Source organism: Lytechinus variegatus, chromosome 2 (genome assembly GCF_018143015.1).
Source record: "Lytechinus variegatus isolate NC3 chromosome 2, Lvar_3.0, whole genome shotgun sequence".
Taxonomy (NCBI): Eukaryota; Metazoa; Echinodermata; class Echinoidea; order Temnopleuroida; family Toxopneustidae; genus Lytechinus; species Lytechinus variegatus.
Window position 1 is genome coordinate 55,446,445 of NC_054741.1, and position 16,998 is coordinate 55,463,442.

The 16,998-nt window shown below is 39.4% G+C and overlaps 1 protein-coding gene across 5 annotated transcripts in view; it reads left to right on the forward strand.

Moving 5' to 3' along the window:
* Positions 1 to 16,998, forward strand: part of LOC121408408 (uronyl 2-sulfotransferase-like) — a 40,041-nt gene that overhangs the window by 9,392 nt on the left and 13,651 nt on the right. For all 5 annotated transcript variants that reach the window (XM_041599882.1, XM_041599878.1, XM_041599881.1 and 2 more), the window contains 2 exons: positions 2,067 to 2,233; positions 2,446 to 2,589. In XM_041599882.1, the coding sequence (XP_041455816.1) occupies positions 2,096 to 2,233; positions 2,446 to 2,589 (282 nt within the window). In that variant the 5' untranslated portion in view covers positions 2,067 to 2,095. The remainder of the gene's footprint in view (positions 1 to 2,066; positions 2,234 to 2,445; positions 2,590 to 16,998) is intronic.

The window sequence follows — 16,998 nt, forward strand, 5'->3', positions numbered from 1 at the left end:
TTCTTCGGAACATTGGTAACACTGGCCTTTTCTTTCTTCGCTACACACATTCAACAAAATTAATGTCTCTAAAATTCATTTACAAATATAAATGAACTATATTTAGTATTATGTTCGCCAATTCATATGTTAAACTTTATTTCTGTGTGATTAACAAAATACTAATGTAGTGTGATCGTAATAAACAATCATTGGTAAAATGATTTTACAGACTGTCTCACAGACTGTCTCACTCATTTTATCACCCCCCTTTCTCTCACTCTCACTTCTTTTCGACATCCTGCCATACTTGTATATGATTGAGCAACCTTTAATTTAAAAAGTACAAACAACCGCAGTCTAACGTACATTGTAAGGTACATGTGCAATGTACTTACATATTTATTTCTGACCCAATACATGTAATCATAACATTTCTATATCACAATAATTGCCTCTTGACTGCTTACTGAATACACCGTGTTCTAATGCATTTTTCCATTTTATAGTTAGATTTGGATTTCACTCTGTAATGATTATTGAAGTTCTTCCTCCAGTTCAACCCAAGATGCTTAACTTAATTGAACCTCCTATCTATTGAAAGAGAAGTCTGCTATGAATCAGTTGTCTAGATATATTTCATCAATAAACTGCTTGGCTTTCAGTGTGAATAGGCAGTCTAGCTGTACATACAAGATTGTCACCCCCTCCCCCCACACACTTTGATAAAGAAAAATGACTCCTACCCCCTGTCATCCACGGGTAATTGCTGCTAGTTATTTAAAAGCAGTTACAAGAATTTTGAAGATTAATCTATCTTTTTCTGGTAACCAATGTAAGTTGCGAAGTAATCATTATCTGTCATACTCATTACACAGTGATCATCAGCATCGCCATGATCATCATCATCGCCATGATCATCATCATCGTAGGCATCATCAATATCTCCATCGTAATCATCATGGCATCCATCACCACTATCACAATCATCATTATCATGACAATGATCCTCTATTACCATTATCAACCATCACCTTTATTGTCATTATCATCATCGTCGTCGTCAACATCATCACCATCACAATCATCCTCATCATCATCATCGTCATTGCCATTATTATCATTTACCATCACCGCCATTATTCTCATCATCCCCATTAGTCCAGGATAGAAGAGGTGTAACCTTGTTTTTTTTATATATACAATATTTTTTAATGGTTTCTTGTAAATTCGATGGTGCTGATTACGAATCTGAATGATGCCACTCGTGTAACCTTGAGCATTTTCTGCAAATTGGCAAAATCCAATATGGCCGCCAAAATATGCAAATTACCCATAAAAATCCTAAAATTGTCCGCACATTTGCAACGAAATGCATGAAAGTGTGTGGCATGAGTGAGATGCTCTCTGAAAAATTATGTTTTTACAAAATATTTATTTTCCTCAAATTCAAATACAGAAATCTTCCCATTTATGATATAATGAATGATATATCTCGTTAGTAATAATGATTTGCATATACATTGTATCACTTCGTTCATACATCGCGATTTTTTGCAGTTTAGTGCTCACTTTTGCGAAAGCTAGTTTTACCTCTTTATATTGTACATAATAGAGTAAACAATGGACTTTGGCGGCCATTTCGAATATCAGGAAAATAAATATTTTGTCAACAATTATTTTTTCAGAGTTTTTTTTTTACTCCTGCCACACACTTTCATGCATTCCATAGCCAATGTGCGGACAATTTTAGGATTTTCATGGGTAATTTGCATATTTTGGCGGCCATATTGGATTTTGCCAATTTGCGGAAAATGCTCAAGGTTACACGAGTGGCATCATCCAGATTCGTAATCAGCACCCTCGAATTGACAAGAAACCATCAAAAAATATTGTATATATAAAAAAACAAGGTTTGGTCAAGTTTCTATGGGGCCTTTCCTGGACTACATCACTGTCGTCGTCATCGTCATCATCATCGTTATCGGCGTCATCATCATCGTATTCATCGTTACCACCTGTATCATCTATTTCTTACATTATAAACAGCACCATCAACACAACTGTTGCGTTCTCCTACCATACAGATTTACGACGTGAAAATCAGTTGCCTGCCATGCAATCTGTAATTGTCTCTAATGACACCATGGTTGATGCAATTGGACCGAGATATGAATGCACAGAGGCCGAGATTAAGGAGGACGACATTGAGGAGGACGAAATGACTGTCTATGGGAAGCCGATACATGAAAAAGTAATTCGAAAGGTTTTTTTCTTACGACGGAGCTTTATAAAATGTTAACAGTATTATCACAATGTTCCATGTTTGGATCCAGGATTTCTCGAAAGTTCAATTCTTTTAATTTTTCCTAAATTTGTCAAGAATTCAAGACAGTGCTGACATTTTCCCCCTCAATTTGTGTAAGTTTCTAAAATATTTTCGTTTTTCATTCTTCCTCAATTCAGAATAAAACTGTGTTATATCTTAGCATGCCGAAGTGTGGTAGTCGTACTTTCGTTTGGATGATAAGTTACCTCCGGGCCGTTCACCATTTCGGAAAACAAGTCAACATCGACTACTTGCTTGAGAGGCATCAAGTTTCAAAAGTTGTAAGAACAAATTTTATAAATTCCCCCCCCCCTCCTACTCTTCCTTCGCCGACTGCTTCTCCTTCTTTCTTTTCCTCATTCTCCAATTCACATCTCCCTCCTTCTTCTGAACATAGATATCAAGGATATTGGGGAAATATCTTTGTCTCCACGATAGAGACGCGAATGTTCTTTAGTTTTATATTTTTAGTGTTTAATAATGATTATACATAAAGAAATTGTTGTTGCTTTGATGATTACTACAATCATCATTATCAACGTGAATTGAATATTTAAGGACAGACACATTCGTATGTTTACATTCTAGTTTCTCGCAAAAATTCGTGTTTGTTCGTTCATAATCATTATTCAAATAATTATCATCATCATCATTATTTCATATACAGACTTTTTAAAAATCAGGTATAATGAAACCGTAACTTACAGGGGCCACGGAACGGTTTTCAAAGTGGGGGGGGAGGCTGAGCCAAAAGTGTGTGTGGGGGGAGGGGGCGGGATAAGCCCGTCAGTCATAAGGACCATAAGTCATAATACTAACTGGTCATAAGGACCGCTAGTCATAACGTGTAAAATCCTATACCCAAAAGCTCGCTAGTCATAATAGGCAAAAGGGGTCGCTAGTTAAGGTCATAAGGACCATGGGTCATAAGGTCCGATTTTCATAATGCAAGATAAGGGTTGCTATTCATAATGGACCATAAGGGTAATTGATCATAAGGATCGCCAGTCATAATCAACAATGAGGGTCGGAATTCATAATACTAGATGAGGGTCGCTAGTCATAAAAAGGAAGAGGCTACATTGATCATAAGGGTCGCCAGTCATAATAGGGGATGAGGGTCGCCAGTCATAATGGTAGAAGGGGTTCGCCAGTCATAATAATGGATGAGGGTCACCAGTCATAATAATGGATGAGGGTCGCCAGTTATAATAATGGATGAGGGTCGCTATTCATAATAATGGATGGGGATCGCCAGTCATAATAGTGGATGAGGGTCGCCAGTCATAATAGTAGAAGGGGTTCGCCAGTCATAATAATGGATGAGGGTCGCTATTCATAATAATGGATGAGGGTCGCCAGTCATAATAATGGATGAGGGTCGCTATTCATAATAATGGATGGGGATCGCCAGTCATAATAGTGGATGAGGGTCGCCAGTCATAATAATGGATGAAGGTCGCCAGTCATAATGGTAGAAGGGGTTCGCCAGTCATAATAATGGATGAGGGTCACCAGTCATAATAATGGATGAGGGTCGCTATTCATAATAATGGATGAGGATCGCCAGTCATAATAGTGGATGAGGGTCGCCAGTCATAATAGTAGAAGGGGTTCGCCAGTCATAATAATGGATGAGGGTCGCTATTCATAATAATGGATGAGGGTCGCCAGTCATAATAATGGATGAGGGTCGCTATTCATAATAATGGATGGGGATCGCCAGTCATAATAGTGGATGAGGGTCGCCAGCCATAATAGTAGAAGGGGTTCGCCAGTCATAATAATGGATGAGGGTCGCAAGTCATAATAGTAGAAGGGGTTCGCCAGTCATAATAATGGATGAGGGTCGCCAGTCATAATAGTAGAAGGGGCTCGCCAGTCATAATAATGGATGAGGGTCGCCAGTCATAATAGCAGAAGGGGTTCGCCAGTCATAATAATGGATGAGGGTCGCTAGTCATAATAGTAGAAGGGGTTCGCCAGTCATAATAATGGATGAGGGTCGCCAGTCATAATAGTAGAAGGGGTTCGCCAGTCATAATAATGGATGAGGGTCGCTATTCATAATAATGGATGAGGGTCGCCAGTCATAATAGTAGAAGGGGTTCGCCAGTCATAATAATGGATGAGGGTCGCCAGTCATAATAATAGAAGGGGTTCGCCAGTCATAATAATGGATGAGGGTCACCAGTCATAATAATGGATGAGGGTCGCCAGTTATAATAATGGATGAGGGTCGCTATTCATAATAATGGATGGGGATCGCCAGTCATAATAGTGGATGAGGGTCGCCAGTCATAATAGTAGAAGGGGTTCGCCAGTCATAATAATGGATGAGGGTCGCTATTCATAATAATGGATGAGGGTCGCCAGTCATAATAATGGATGAGGGTCGCTATTCATAATAATGGATGGGGATCGCCAGTCATAATAGTGGATGAGGGTCGCCAGTCATAATAATGGATGAAGGTCGCCAGTCATAATGGTAGAAGGGGTTCGCCAGTCATAATAATGGATGAGGGTCACCAGTCATAATAATGGATGAGGGTCGCTATTCATAATAATGGATGAGGATCGCCAGTCATAATAGTGGATGAGGGTCGCCAGTCATAATAGTAGAAGGGGTTCGCCAGTCATAATAATGGATGAGGGTCGCTATTCATAATAATGGATGAGGGTCGCCAGTCATAATAATGGATGAGGGTCGCTATTCATAATAATGGATGGGGATCGCCAGTCATAATAGTGGATGAGGGTCGCCAGCCATAATAGTAGAAGGGGTTCGCCAGTCATAATAATGGATGAGGGTCGCAAGTCATAATAGTAGAAGGGGTTCGCCAGTCATAATAATGGATGAGGGTCGCCAGTCATAATAGTAGAAGGGGCTCGCCAGTCATAATAATGGATGAGGGTCGCCAGTCATAATAGCAGAAGGGGTTCGCCAGTCATAAAAATGGATGAGGGTCGCTAGTCATAATAGTAGAAGGGGTTCGCCAGTCATAATAATGGATGAGGGTCGCCAGTCATAATAGTAGAAGGGGTTCGCCAGTCATAATAATGGATGAGGGTCGCTATTCATAATAATGGATGAGGGTCGCCAGTCATAATAGTAGAAGGGGTTCGCCAGTCATAATAATGGATGAAGGTCGCCAGTCATAATAATAGAAGGGGTTCGCCAGTCATAATAATGGATGAGGGTCGCTATTCATAATAGTAAAAGGGGTTCGCCGGTCATAATAATGGATGAGGGTCGCTATTCATAATAATGGATGGGGATCGCCAGTCATAATAGTGGATGAGGGTCGCCAGTCATAATAGTGGAAGGGGTTCGCCAGTCATAATAATGGATGAGGGTCGCTATTCATGATAATGGATGAGGGTCGCCAGTCATAATAATGGATGAGGGTCGCTATTCATAATAATGGATGGGGATCGCCAGTCATAATAGTGGATGAGGGTCGCCAGTCATAATAGTAGAAGGGGTTCGCCAGTCATAATAATGGATGAGGGTCGCCAGCCATAATAGTAGAAGGGGTTCGCCAGTCATAATAATGGATGAGGGTCGCAAGTCATAATAGTAGAAGGGGTTCGCCAGTCATAATAATGGATGAGGGTCGCCAGTCATAATAGTAGAGGGGGTTCGCCAGTCATAATAATGGATGAGGGTCGCTAGTCATAATAGTAGAAGGGGTTCGCCAGTCATAATAATGGATGAGGGTCGCCAGTCATAATAGTAGAAGGGGTTCGCCAGTCATAATAATGGATGAGGGTCGCTATTCATAATAATGGATGAGGGTCGCCAGTCATAATAGTAGAAGGGGTTCGCCAGTCATAATAATGGATGAGGGTCGCCAGTCATAATAGTAGAAGGGGTTCGCCAGTCATAATAATGGATGATGGTCGCCAGTCATAATAGTAGAAATGGTTCACCAGTCATAATAATGGATGAGGGTCGCTATTCATAATAATGGATGAGGGTCGCCAGTCATAATAATGGATGAGGGTCGCTATTCATAATAATGGATGGGGATCGCCAGTCATAATAGTGGATGAGGGTCGCCAGTCATAATAGTAGAAGGGGTTCGCCAGTCATAATAATGGATGAGGGTCGCTAGTCATAATAGTAGAAGGGGTTCGCCAGTCATAATAATGGATGAGGTTCGCCAGTCATAATAGTAGAAGGGGTTCGCCAGTCATAATAATGGACGAGGGTCGCTATTCATAATAATGGATGAGGGTCGCCAGTCATAATAATGGATGAGGGTCGCTATTCATAATAATGGATGGGGATCGCCAGTCATAATAGTAGAAGGGGTTCGCCAGTCATAATAATGGATGAGGGTCGCCAGTCATAATAGTAGAAGGGGTTCGCCAGTCATAATAATGGATGAGGGTCGCTATTGATAATAGTAGAAGGGGTTCGCCAGTCATAATAATGGATGAGGGTCGCTATTCATAATAATGGATGGGGATTGCCAGTCATAATAGTGGATGAGGGTCGCCAGTCATAATAGTAGAAGGGGTTCGCCAGTCATAATAATGGATGAGGGTCGCTATTCATAATAATGGATGAGGGTCGCCAGTCATAATGGATGAGGGTCGCTATTCATAATAATGGATGGGGATCGCCAGTCATAATAGTGGATGAGGGTCGCCAGTCATAATAGAAAGGGTTCGCCAGTCATAATAATGGATGAGGGTCGCTATTCATAATAATGGATGAGGGTCGCCAGTCATAATAATGGTTGAGGGTCGCCAGTCATAATAGTAGAAGGGGTTCGCCAGTCATAATAATGGATGAGGGTCGCCAGTCATAATAATGGATGAGGGTCGCCAGTCATAATAATGGATGAGGGTCGCCAGTCATAAGAGTAGAAGGGGTTCGCCAGTCATAATAATGGATGAGGGTCGCCAGTCATAAAAGTAGAAGGGGTTCGCCAGTCATAATAATGGATGAGGGTCGCCAGTCATAATAGAAGAAAGGGTTCGCCAGTCGTAATAATGGATGAGGATCGCCAGTCATAATAATGGTAGATGAGGGTCGCTAGTCATAATAGATGGGGTTCGCCAGTCATAATAGTGGATGAGGGTCGCTAGTCATAATAGTAGATGGGGTTCGCCAGTCATAATAGTGGATGAGGGTCGCCAGTCATAATAATGGATGCGGTTCGCCAGTCATAATAGTGGATAAGGGTCGCTATTCATAATATAAGAAAGGGTTCACCAGTCATAATAATGGATGAGGGTCGCCAGACATAATAGGATTTATTTATTGCACACATTTCTTAATTACTTTGGCGCAATCTATCAAAATGTATCACTGCAAGGAAAAGACTCCCTGCAGATTCCACATTCTCATCATGAAAAATAGTCAGAAGGCTTGTAAAAAAGTACTTTCTAAAGTACGATACAACTTTTTTGCTAAATTTCATGGTTGAATAAACACAAGTCCAAATTTGCAATAATTGGATTTTTTACACATTTATATCACTAAGAATGAAAGAATATGATGACAGTTATTTTTGGGAAGAGTATCTTCAACAATATTCATCGTTTCACGGTCAAATGAACATTTATTAAAAACAAAAAATACGATTTTCAAATATCATAGACAATTATTGTTTCATTTTGGTAACTGAAAATGATCTTTTCTCAACTTTTTCGTTATGTTCACGACCATTTAACTTGCTTCAATGATTCAAAGGCTTTTAATTAAACATTCACGCTTGAATGAACATGTGGAATGTGATGCTCTCTTTTTTACGTTATTGGAAAAAATGCAGTTCGTAACTATGGATATCCGTTAAAAACCTCCTTGCATAGTTCATTTGATTTGATGTTTATGAAAATCCCGATGTTTAATGCATCAGTGAGCACATAATATTCGAAAATTATGCAAATGAGAAGAAAGTTCAAAGCCTTGGCCCCACTCTGTGCCGTGTTGAATTGTTATTTTGGTGTGCGTGCCTTTTGGATAGTGTTACTCTGAAGCCATGTGCGTAGTTTCATGAAAAAACTGTTGGTAGAAGTAGCACAAACCGTCCATGAAACAAACCCTCATTTCATATTTGTGAAAATTTTGACTTCTTCTCTCATAGACTTGTGTACATTATGGGTGCATATGTTTAAGCATACTTAACCCCTTATTCAATATAGTGGAACTTTTTTTTCAAGGCTGTCTTTAGCAATGTCATTTGGCAGTAATGTTTATTAACCTATGGGCAGAATTCTGTGCAAAATGAAATCAATATGTTTATTCATGGATGAGTGAGCACGCATCAAAGTGGGAAAATTGGTATTTTCAATGTCACAGACTCATTTTAAAGGGTCATAAAGTGCATATTGAGGGCAAATTCGGTTTCAAATGTTTTTTTTTATCATCCATCATATTTTCTATCACCACACACTTTTCGAACTTAAAACATTTTCATGGTTGAGCGAGCACATTCGAAAACTTAGGAATGAATACTCTTTATACGGCATAAATGCATTCTTTTCGTAACAAATTTTCATGATCAGTTTAATTTAATTAGTGGTGGACCCAGAATCTTAAAATGGGGGAGGGACCTATAATCGGGGGAGCCACCAACATTTTCAAATTCTAACATGATCTATAGCAAGTTGTAAATGATACTACCTTAACCCCCTATGATGATACGTCACAATACAGGAGCCGCGGAACGGTTTTCAAAGTGGGGGTGGGGGGAGGTTGGGGGTAGCTGAGCCAAAAGTGGGAGGGTGGGGGCTGACCATGCAAAAAATCACAATCGTTTGGTCATTTTTGTACATGCTTTTTGAAAAAGTGGGGGGGGGGCTGAACTCCCTCCCCCCCCCCCCCCGCTTTCGCGGCCCCTGCAATACAATGTGCTCACTTAACCATGAACATACGATATCAAAATTGTGTGTGGAGAGGCTAAATGATGGATAGTAAACCAGTATAACACCATAAAATTCACCTATAAACCAACTTTTGTCCAACATTGTATTTGCACAATCTGAAACACGACTCTTGTGACTTTCAAAAATGGTCATTTTTAATTCAATCTTTGATTATTCATGCATGACTCAACCGATCAGTTTCATATTTCCCCAGGAGTTGCCTAATGAGTGTAGAAATCCACCTACGAAACATCATATCTTAAAATCATTCCGTTCAAAAGTTACAACAATTTGATTTAGGGGGGACTTACTTTTTTGTTGTGTATATATCTCAATTAATTATGATATCAAATTATTTGGGATAAGATTAGGTAGGCCTATCCAGCCATAATGATTATGCATTCTCCTTTGGCGACTTGCTGTTTTGAAATTGACTGCGGTATGGTTTCGAAGTGGGAGGGGGGGGGGGACTCGGGTTAGGTAAGTTCGAAATGTTTGTGTGTGTTTGTGGGGGGTTAACATTGTACTGGTTTATTGAAAAGGACGGCAAGGAGAGGGATTGAGCCTCTCATGGTCCCGGTTTCCTGGGCCAGTCAGAATATCACGGAAAAGTAATATTACATTTCAAGATATTGAAGGTCAAGTCGCAAGAAAAATGTTGACTTTACGTTAAAAATTTCTTATAGATTTATTTATTTAATCATTTATTAAAACATCTTTATACAGGATAAAATGTTCAAATAAAACACTGTTTTTCAACACGGTCCTGTTATATCAAGAATATGAAATAACAATAAAAATGCATACAAACTTAATTAAGTTAAAATACTGAATATGCTTAATTTAAAATAAAAGTTGCAAAAAAATAGAGAGAGCAGGAAGAGAAATAGTGTGGTTAAGTATATGGCAGAAGTAGAGAGAGAGAGAGAAAGAGAGAGAGAGAGGGGAAAGAAAGGAGTACAACAGCATAATACAGAATTAACTAGACAGTTAAGTACATGTATACAATAAAATATGGATAAAAGGTCAGTCTACTGTTAATTTAAAAATACTTGTTTTTGTACGACCTCTTGAAATGTAAGAGGTTAGAAATATTCTGGAGTTCATTTGACAAGGAGTTCCATGTCTTTATTGCACTAAATTTAAAGGATTGCTTGAAACTTTCAATATTTGGCTTATAGGTAATACAGCATTCAGTGAATCAGCATTACGTGTATCCATGTCTATCAGTAAATAGTTCAATATCATTACAGAGTCTAATAGAGGCAAGTCCATATATACATTGGTAGAAGCTAAAATACATTAAAAAAATCCCTCCTTGTATCAAAAGATTGTCATAATTTCAGTTAAATCTGTACAACTAATAGAAAATCATATTCTTTCATTACAATACGTGCCGCTCGCCTTTGCAGTCTATTAAGTTCCCTGTTTTTCAATGAACAATTACCCCAAACGGAACGAGCATGATCTATACATGACTGATTATTTTTTTCAATAAAGTATTATGTAAGTCTGGTTTAAGAGTTTTACTTAAATGTCGTAAAGCATTTAACTTATTGATCTACATAGATGTTTGACATGAAAATTTCATATGAGATTATCATTAACTTCAACACCTAAATATCTTACAGAATTAACTTGTTTGAGTTGCCATTAAGCTTTATATAGAATTTCCCTTTGTTTTTTGAATAACGAGTTGAAATAAGCATAATACTTATTCTAGTAACATTGATCTTTAAACAATTGTTTATATACCACTTATCAATTTCATGTAAACATACCTGTAAATCGCATTGAATTGTTATGTAGTATTTTATGTAGTATGTATTTAAGTTCCTGTTATCCTTTCAGTCATTCACATTCACTTGTTTACAAACTCCCCCAATGTCATCTAAGAATCCAAAAACCCGAATGCCATTTAAATCCTAAACCTTGACCATTAATGACCAACCTCCAGTGATGTCAGCTAACTTCCCGAGTCACTTGCACAGAGCATCACCACACCCCTTATACCAGAGAAAGTTTGATAGACAGTTACCTATAGACCAATCAGAACAAGTTAACATCCCCCACCTTAAATTGTTACACCCCAAAACTAATGATATAAGACTGCTTGATTATTGAAGAATAGAATACAGAAGAATACTAGACCCACGCTCATCCAGATAGAGAATCGGAAATGTACACAATTACATAATCAGCAAAAATATTACAAACATGCAGCAGCACTGGCGTAAATCCCGGGGGATGGGGATATACCCCCCCCCTTCAAGGAGGGGGAGATGGCCCGAACAAACACCCCCCACACACACACACACACTTTTTACGAAAGAAATGAAAAAAGAATCACAAGAGATAATTGTTCTATTGGTGAAAATTCTTCCTAAAATACCGCTAAACAAATAAAACATTATTTAATCATAAAATGCAAATAAAGAGCCAGTTCACCATTTCCAAACGAAATACTTATGTCATTGAAGAGAAACCCCGGTTTCTTCAAATTCATCAATGTTGGGTCTTTGGGAAGGGATTAAGATGGAATGTCAAAAAAATTGAAACATATAATAAATCCATTAAACCATCATCATGATGGGATAAAAAATGATAATATTGGAGGGGGTTGCCGTATGGACACACAGTGGCGTAACTAAGGGGGGCATGGGGGGCACGCCCCCCCTCCAATCGGCTGAACAAAAAAACAAACGGGGAAAATGAGAAAAGAGGGAGAATGGAAGAGAAACGTAGCGGGGAAGAGGAAAATATTATTCATTATAATGTTATATTATATGATAATTGTTACATTACATAATAAACATTGTAATCATACCTTTATGAAACATAATTTGCCCAGGGCCTACGTCTTCATTGTTCCTGGTGCTCGCATTGTCTGTTTCACGAGATATATAATCCTGTTGTACTAAAACATCCCGTTTTCAAGTCAATATAAACCAAATATGTTTCCTAGCACTTGAGTTATCACTGTTTTATTTAGTGACATAGCTTCTTTTTTAAGATTAAAAAAGTGATTGCCCCATGTTAAGGTCTTCTACGTTCGCTTTAGTGGATTGGTGAGATATGACAGCTCTTCATGAATTTCTAAAATCTGTCTTTAAAATATCCCTTCTTCTAATCTGAATATCAAAAAATTTCAGCTCTCGCTCGCATGATTTGGTTAATGAAATACGTATATGGTCCTAGTTAATTCCTACAAAGAAACCTTAGAATGCCCCACTTCAGGTCTATATTATTTAAATTTTCAGCTCGCGCTTTGCGCTCGCAATATTTGTCAGATGCGTATGATAATCATAATTGCAATGACTGCAAAAAGTGTTTCATGTGTTCAGATGTAATTCTAATAAAATCAGCAAGCGCTTAGCACTTGCATAAGATGACTATGGTGAGATATGCATACTCTAAGTGGATTCCTAAAATACATTTCTTAAAATCTCGCTGTTTGTGGTCTAATTGTGGTCAGTATAACCATGATAACTGGCAATCACTCAGTATTTTTCAAATATTTTGCTGGCGCCCCCCCCCCCATGCCGTGACCCACGGTACGCCACTGTGAAAGTTATCAAACCATTGTCAATTAAATAAGAATAAAGATATTTCTGAACTAATTTATCCATAATTTTAGCAAGATGGCATTCGTAGTTCCTTTCTGCGCATGATCAAAAGATTCTACGCATGATCAGAAGAAGGTCATTTGTACTAAAGTGACATGGTGCTTTAAGATCTAATGAGATAAGCACCAACTTTGATGTCTTGATTATTCACGTATTCTTTTGAATTGTTTTCATTTACATCCACAAAAAACAACAATGCTTCCACGAACGACTGGTATTTCACAATTTGTCAAGTACATTGTGCAACATGCTATAGTATGCATTCAAAGTAGGAATGCAACAAATACCTTCATTAAGTGTTCATTGGTGTGCTATTTTAGTCACCTGGTCTATTCAATTTCTTCATCCTGCTACGTAAGTCAAGCTTACGTAATATCTTGCTTTGAAATCTGCCTATCATGATGAAAGAAATGAAAGGTCATTTGACCAAAATTGCCCATGAAGTAACTACGAACTGGTCTATTTGAACATGAATCCTTTGACCCCTTTCCATTATAAATAGGGGTTAGTCTTGAATACTTCCAGTCATCAAATACGATTTCATTTTTTAAAGAGAAATTTAAAAAATACAAGTCAACGACGGAAGTAAAAGAGATGATGATATTATTACTATTCTTATTTATTTGGCGTCACCTGTGCCTGGGAGGCGAAAAGCGAACTGAATCACTGTGACCCGTAGGTCTCTCCTCCCGATATAACTGATTGGGGGGGAATGGCAGGTGGACCACTACCGGCGGGGTTTCCCCCTACTGTTATATGAATAGTGCAATGGGTTCTTAACGTGCAAAGGTGGTGACTCTCCTCTACACGGGGCCTCCATTTAACGTCCTATCCGAGGGACGGAGTGTTTTCCATTGTAACATAGCCTGCATCTATGATACATGGGAGAGACGTTTACACACAAACGCACTGGCTTCAGACACTAGTTTAAAATGTTTTGATAATCATGATAGTCTTAATTCATCACAGTGCAATTAACCAAGTGAACACATTTTGTAAGAATGTGTGCAATATTAATTTATTAAATTATCATCCTTTAGATTAACATCGATAATCATGGAAATTTAAGACATTAAAACCTTAACATATGGGATGTTCATGACACCCAATATTGAAATAATTATGTTTTAATTCATCATATAAAATCACTTGTTTCTTACAACATTTTGTTTGACATGTCCGTATGATTTTTTTATACAGTATATGCAGGGGCCGGGGTGTAATGTATATATTAGAAAATGCAATTGGTTATGTCTTGGGGAAAAGGTGTAGATTGTGCATAATTCCAATATCAAGGAAATCTACTTTGAATATATGCAAAGTTTGGATAGTTTGGACCTAAACCTGTACCACAGTATTTTCTAAAAGCCGTCTTTTTCATTAAAGATTTTTTAAAGAGAAAAATGTCTTTACTCTATATGTACTTTTTTTTAGTTAATCTTTAATATGATATAAGACGAAATTATCAGCATGAGAGCTGTGATTGAGGATGGGGTGTGTGTATGTGATCGAGGGAGAAGATATTTGTGTAGGAGATAGGGGGGCTTTATTCAAAATTTTGGGTGGGGAAAGTTTAACAAGCTTATCCGCGGTAAAATTTTGCGCTGATTCCAAAAATATCACTCTTATTGACCGTACTCGCGCCATTTTGGCCAAATTTTGACCAAAGCTTACCCTTTTAACCACTCTGGCGAACCCCTTCTACTATTATGACTGGCGACCCTCATCCATTATTATGACTGGCGAACCCCTTCTACTATTATGACTGGCGACCCTCATCCATTATTATGACTGGCGAACCCCTTCTACTATTATGACTGGCGACCCTCATCCAATATTATGACTGGCGATCCCCATCCATTATTATGAATAGCGACCCTCATCCATTATTATGACTGGCGACCCTCATCCATTATTATGACTGGCGAACCCCTTCTACTTTTATGACTGGCGACCCTCATCCATTATTATGACTGGCGAACCCCTTCTACTATTAGGACTGGCGATCCCCATCCATTATTATGAATAGCGACCCTCATCCATTATTATGACTGGCGACCCTCATCCACTATTATGACTGGCGATCCCCATCCATTATTATGAATAACGACCCTCATCCATTATTATGACTGGCGACCCTGATCCATTATTATGACTGGCGAACCCCTTCTACTATTATGACTGGCGACCCTCATCCATTATTATGACTGGCGAACCCCTTCTACTTTTATGACTGGCGACCCTCATCCATTATTATGACTGGCGAACCCCTTCTACTATTATGACTGGCGACCCTCATCCACTATTATGAATAGCGACCCTCATCCACTATTATGACTGGCGACCCTCATCCATTATTATGACTGGCGACCCTCATCCACTATTATGACTGGCGAACCCCTTCTACTATTATGACTGGCGACCCTCATCCATTATTTTGACTGGCGAACCCCTTCTACTATTATGACTGGCGACCCTCATCCATTATTATGACTGGCGAACCCCTTCTACTATTATGACTGGCGACCCTCATCCATTATTATGACTGGCGAACCCCTTCTGATATTATGACTGGCGACCCTCATCCACTATTATGACTAGCGATCCCCATCCATTATTATGAATAGCGACCCTCATCCATTATTATGAATAGCGACCCTCATCCATTATTATGACTGGCGAACCCCTTCTACTTTTGTGACTGGCGACCCTCATCCATTATTATGACTGGCGAACCCCTTCTACTATTATGACTGGCGACCCTCATCCACTATTATGACTGGCGATCCCCATCCATTATTATGAATAGCGACCCTCATCCATTATTATGACTGGCGACCCTCATCCATTATTATGAATAGCGACCCTGATCCATTATTATGACTGGCGAACCCCTTCTACTATTATGACTGGCGACCCTCATCCATTATTATGACTGGCGAACCCCTTCTACTATTATGAATAGCGACCCTCATCCATTATTATGACTGGCGAACCCCTTCTACTTTTGTGACTGGCGACCCTCATCCATTATTATGACTGGCGAACCCCTTCTACTATTATGACTGGCGACCCTCATCCACTATTATGACTGGCGATCCCCATCCATTATTATGAATAGCGACCCTCATCCATTATTATGACTGGCGACCCCCTTCTACTATTATGACTGGCGAACCCCTTCTACTATTATGACTGGCGACCCTCATCCACTATTATGACTGGCGATCCCCATCCATTATTATGAATAGCGACCCTCATCCACTATTATGACTGGCGATCCCCATCCATTGTTATGAATAGCGACCCTCATCCATTATTATGACTGGCGACCCTCATCCATTATTATGACTGGCGAACCCCTTCTACTATTATGACTGGCGACCCTCATCCATTATTATGACTGGCGAACCCCTTCTACTTTTATGACTGGCGACCCTCATCCACTATTATGACTGGCGATCCCCATCCATTATTATGAATAGCGACCCTCATCCATTATTATGACTGGCGAACCCCTTCTACTTTTGTGACTGGCGACCCTCATCCATTATTATGACTGGCGAACCCCTTCTACTATTATGACTGGCGACCCTCATCCACTATTATGACTGGCGATCCCCATCCATTATTATGAATAGCGACCCTCATCCATTATTATGACTGGCGACCCTCATCCATTATCATGAATAGCGACCCTCATCCATTATTATGACTGGCGAACCCCTTCTACTATTATGACTGGCGACCCTCATCCATTATTATGACTGGCGAACCCCTTCTACTATTATGAATAGCGACCCTCATCCATTATTATGACTGGCGAACCCTTTCTACTTTTGTGACTGGCGACCCTCATCCATTATTATGACTGGCGAACCCCTTCTACTATTATGACTGGCGACCCTCATCCACTATTATGACTGGCGATCCCCATCCATTATTATGAATAGCGACCCTCATCCATTATTATGACTGGCGACCCCCTTCTACTATTATGACTGGCGAACCCCTTCTACTATTATGACTGGCGACCCTCATCCATTATTATGACTGGCGACCCTCATCCACTATTATGACTGGCGATCCCCATCCATTATTATGAATAGCGACCCTCATCCACTATTATGACTGGCGATCCCCATCCATTGTTATGAATAGCGACCCTCATCCATTATTATG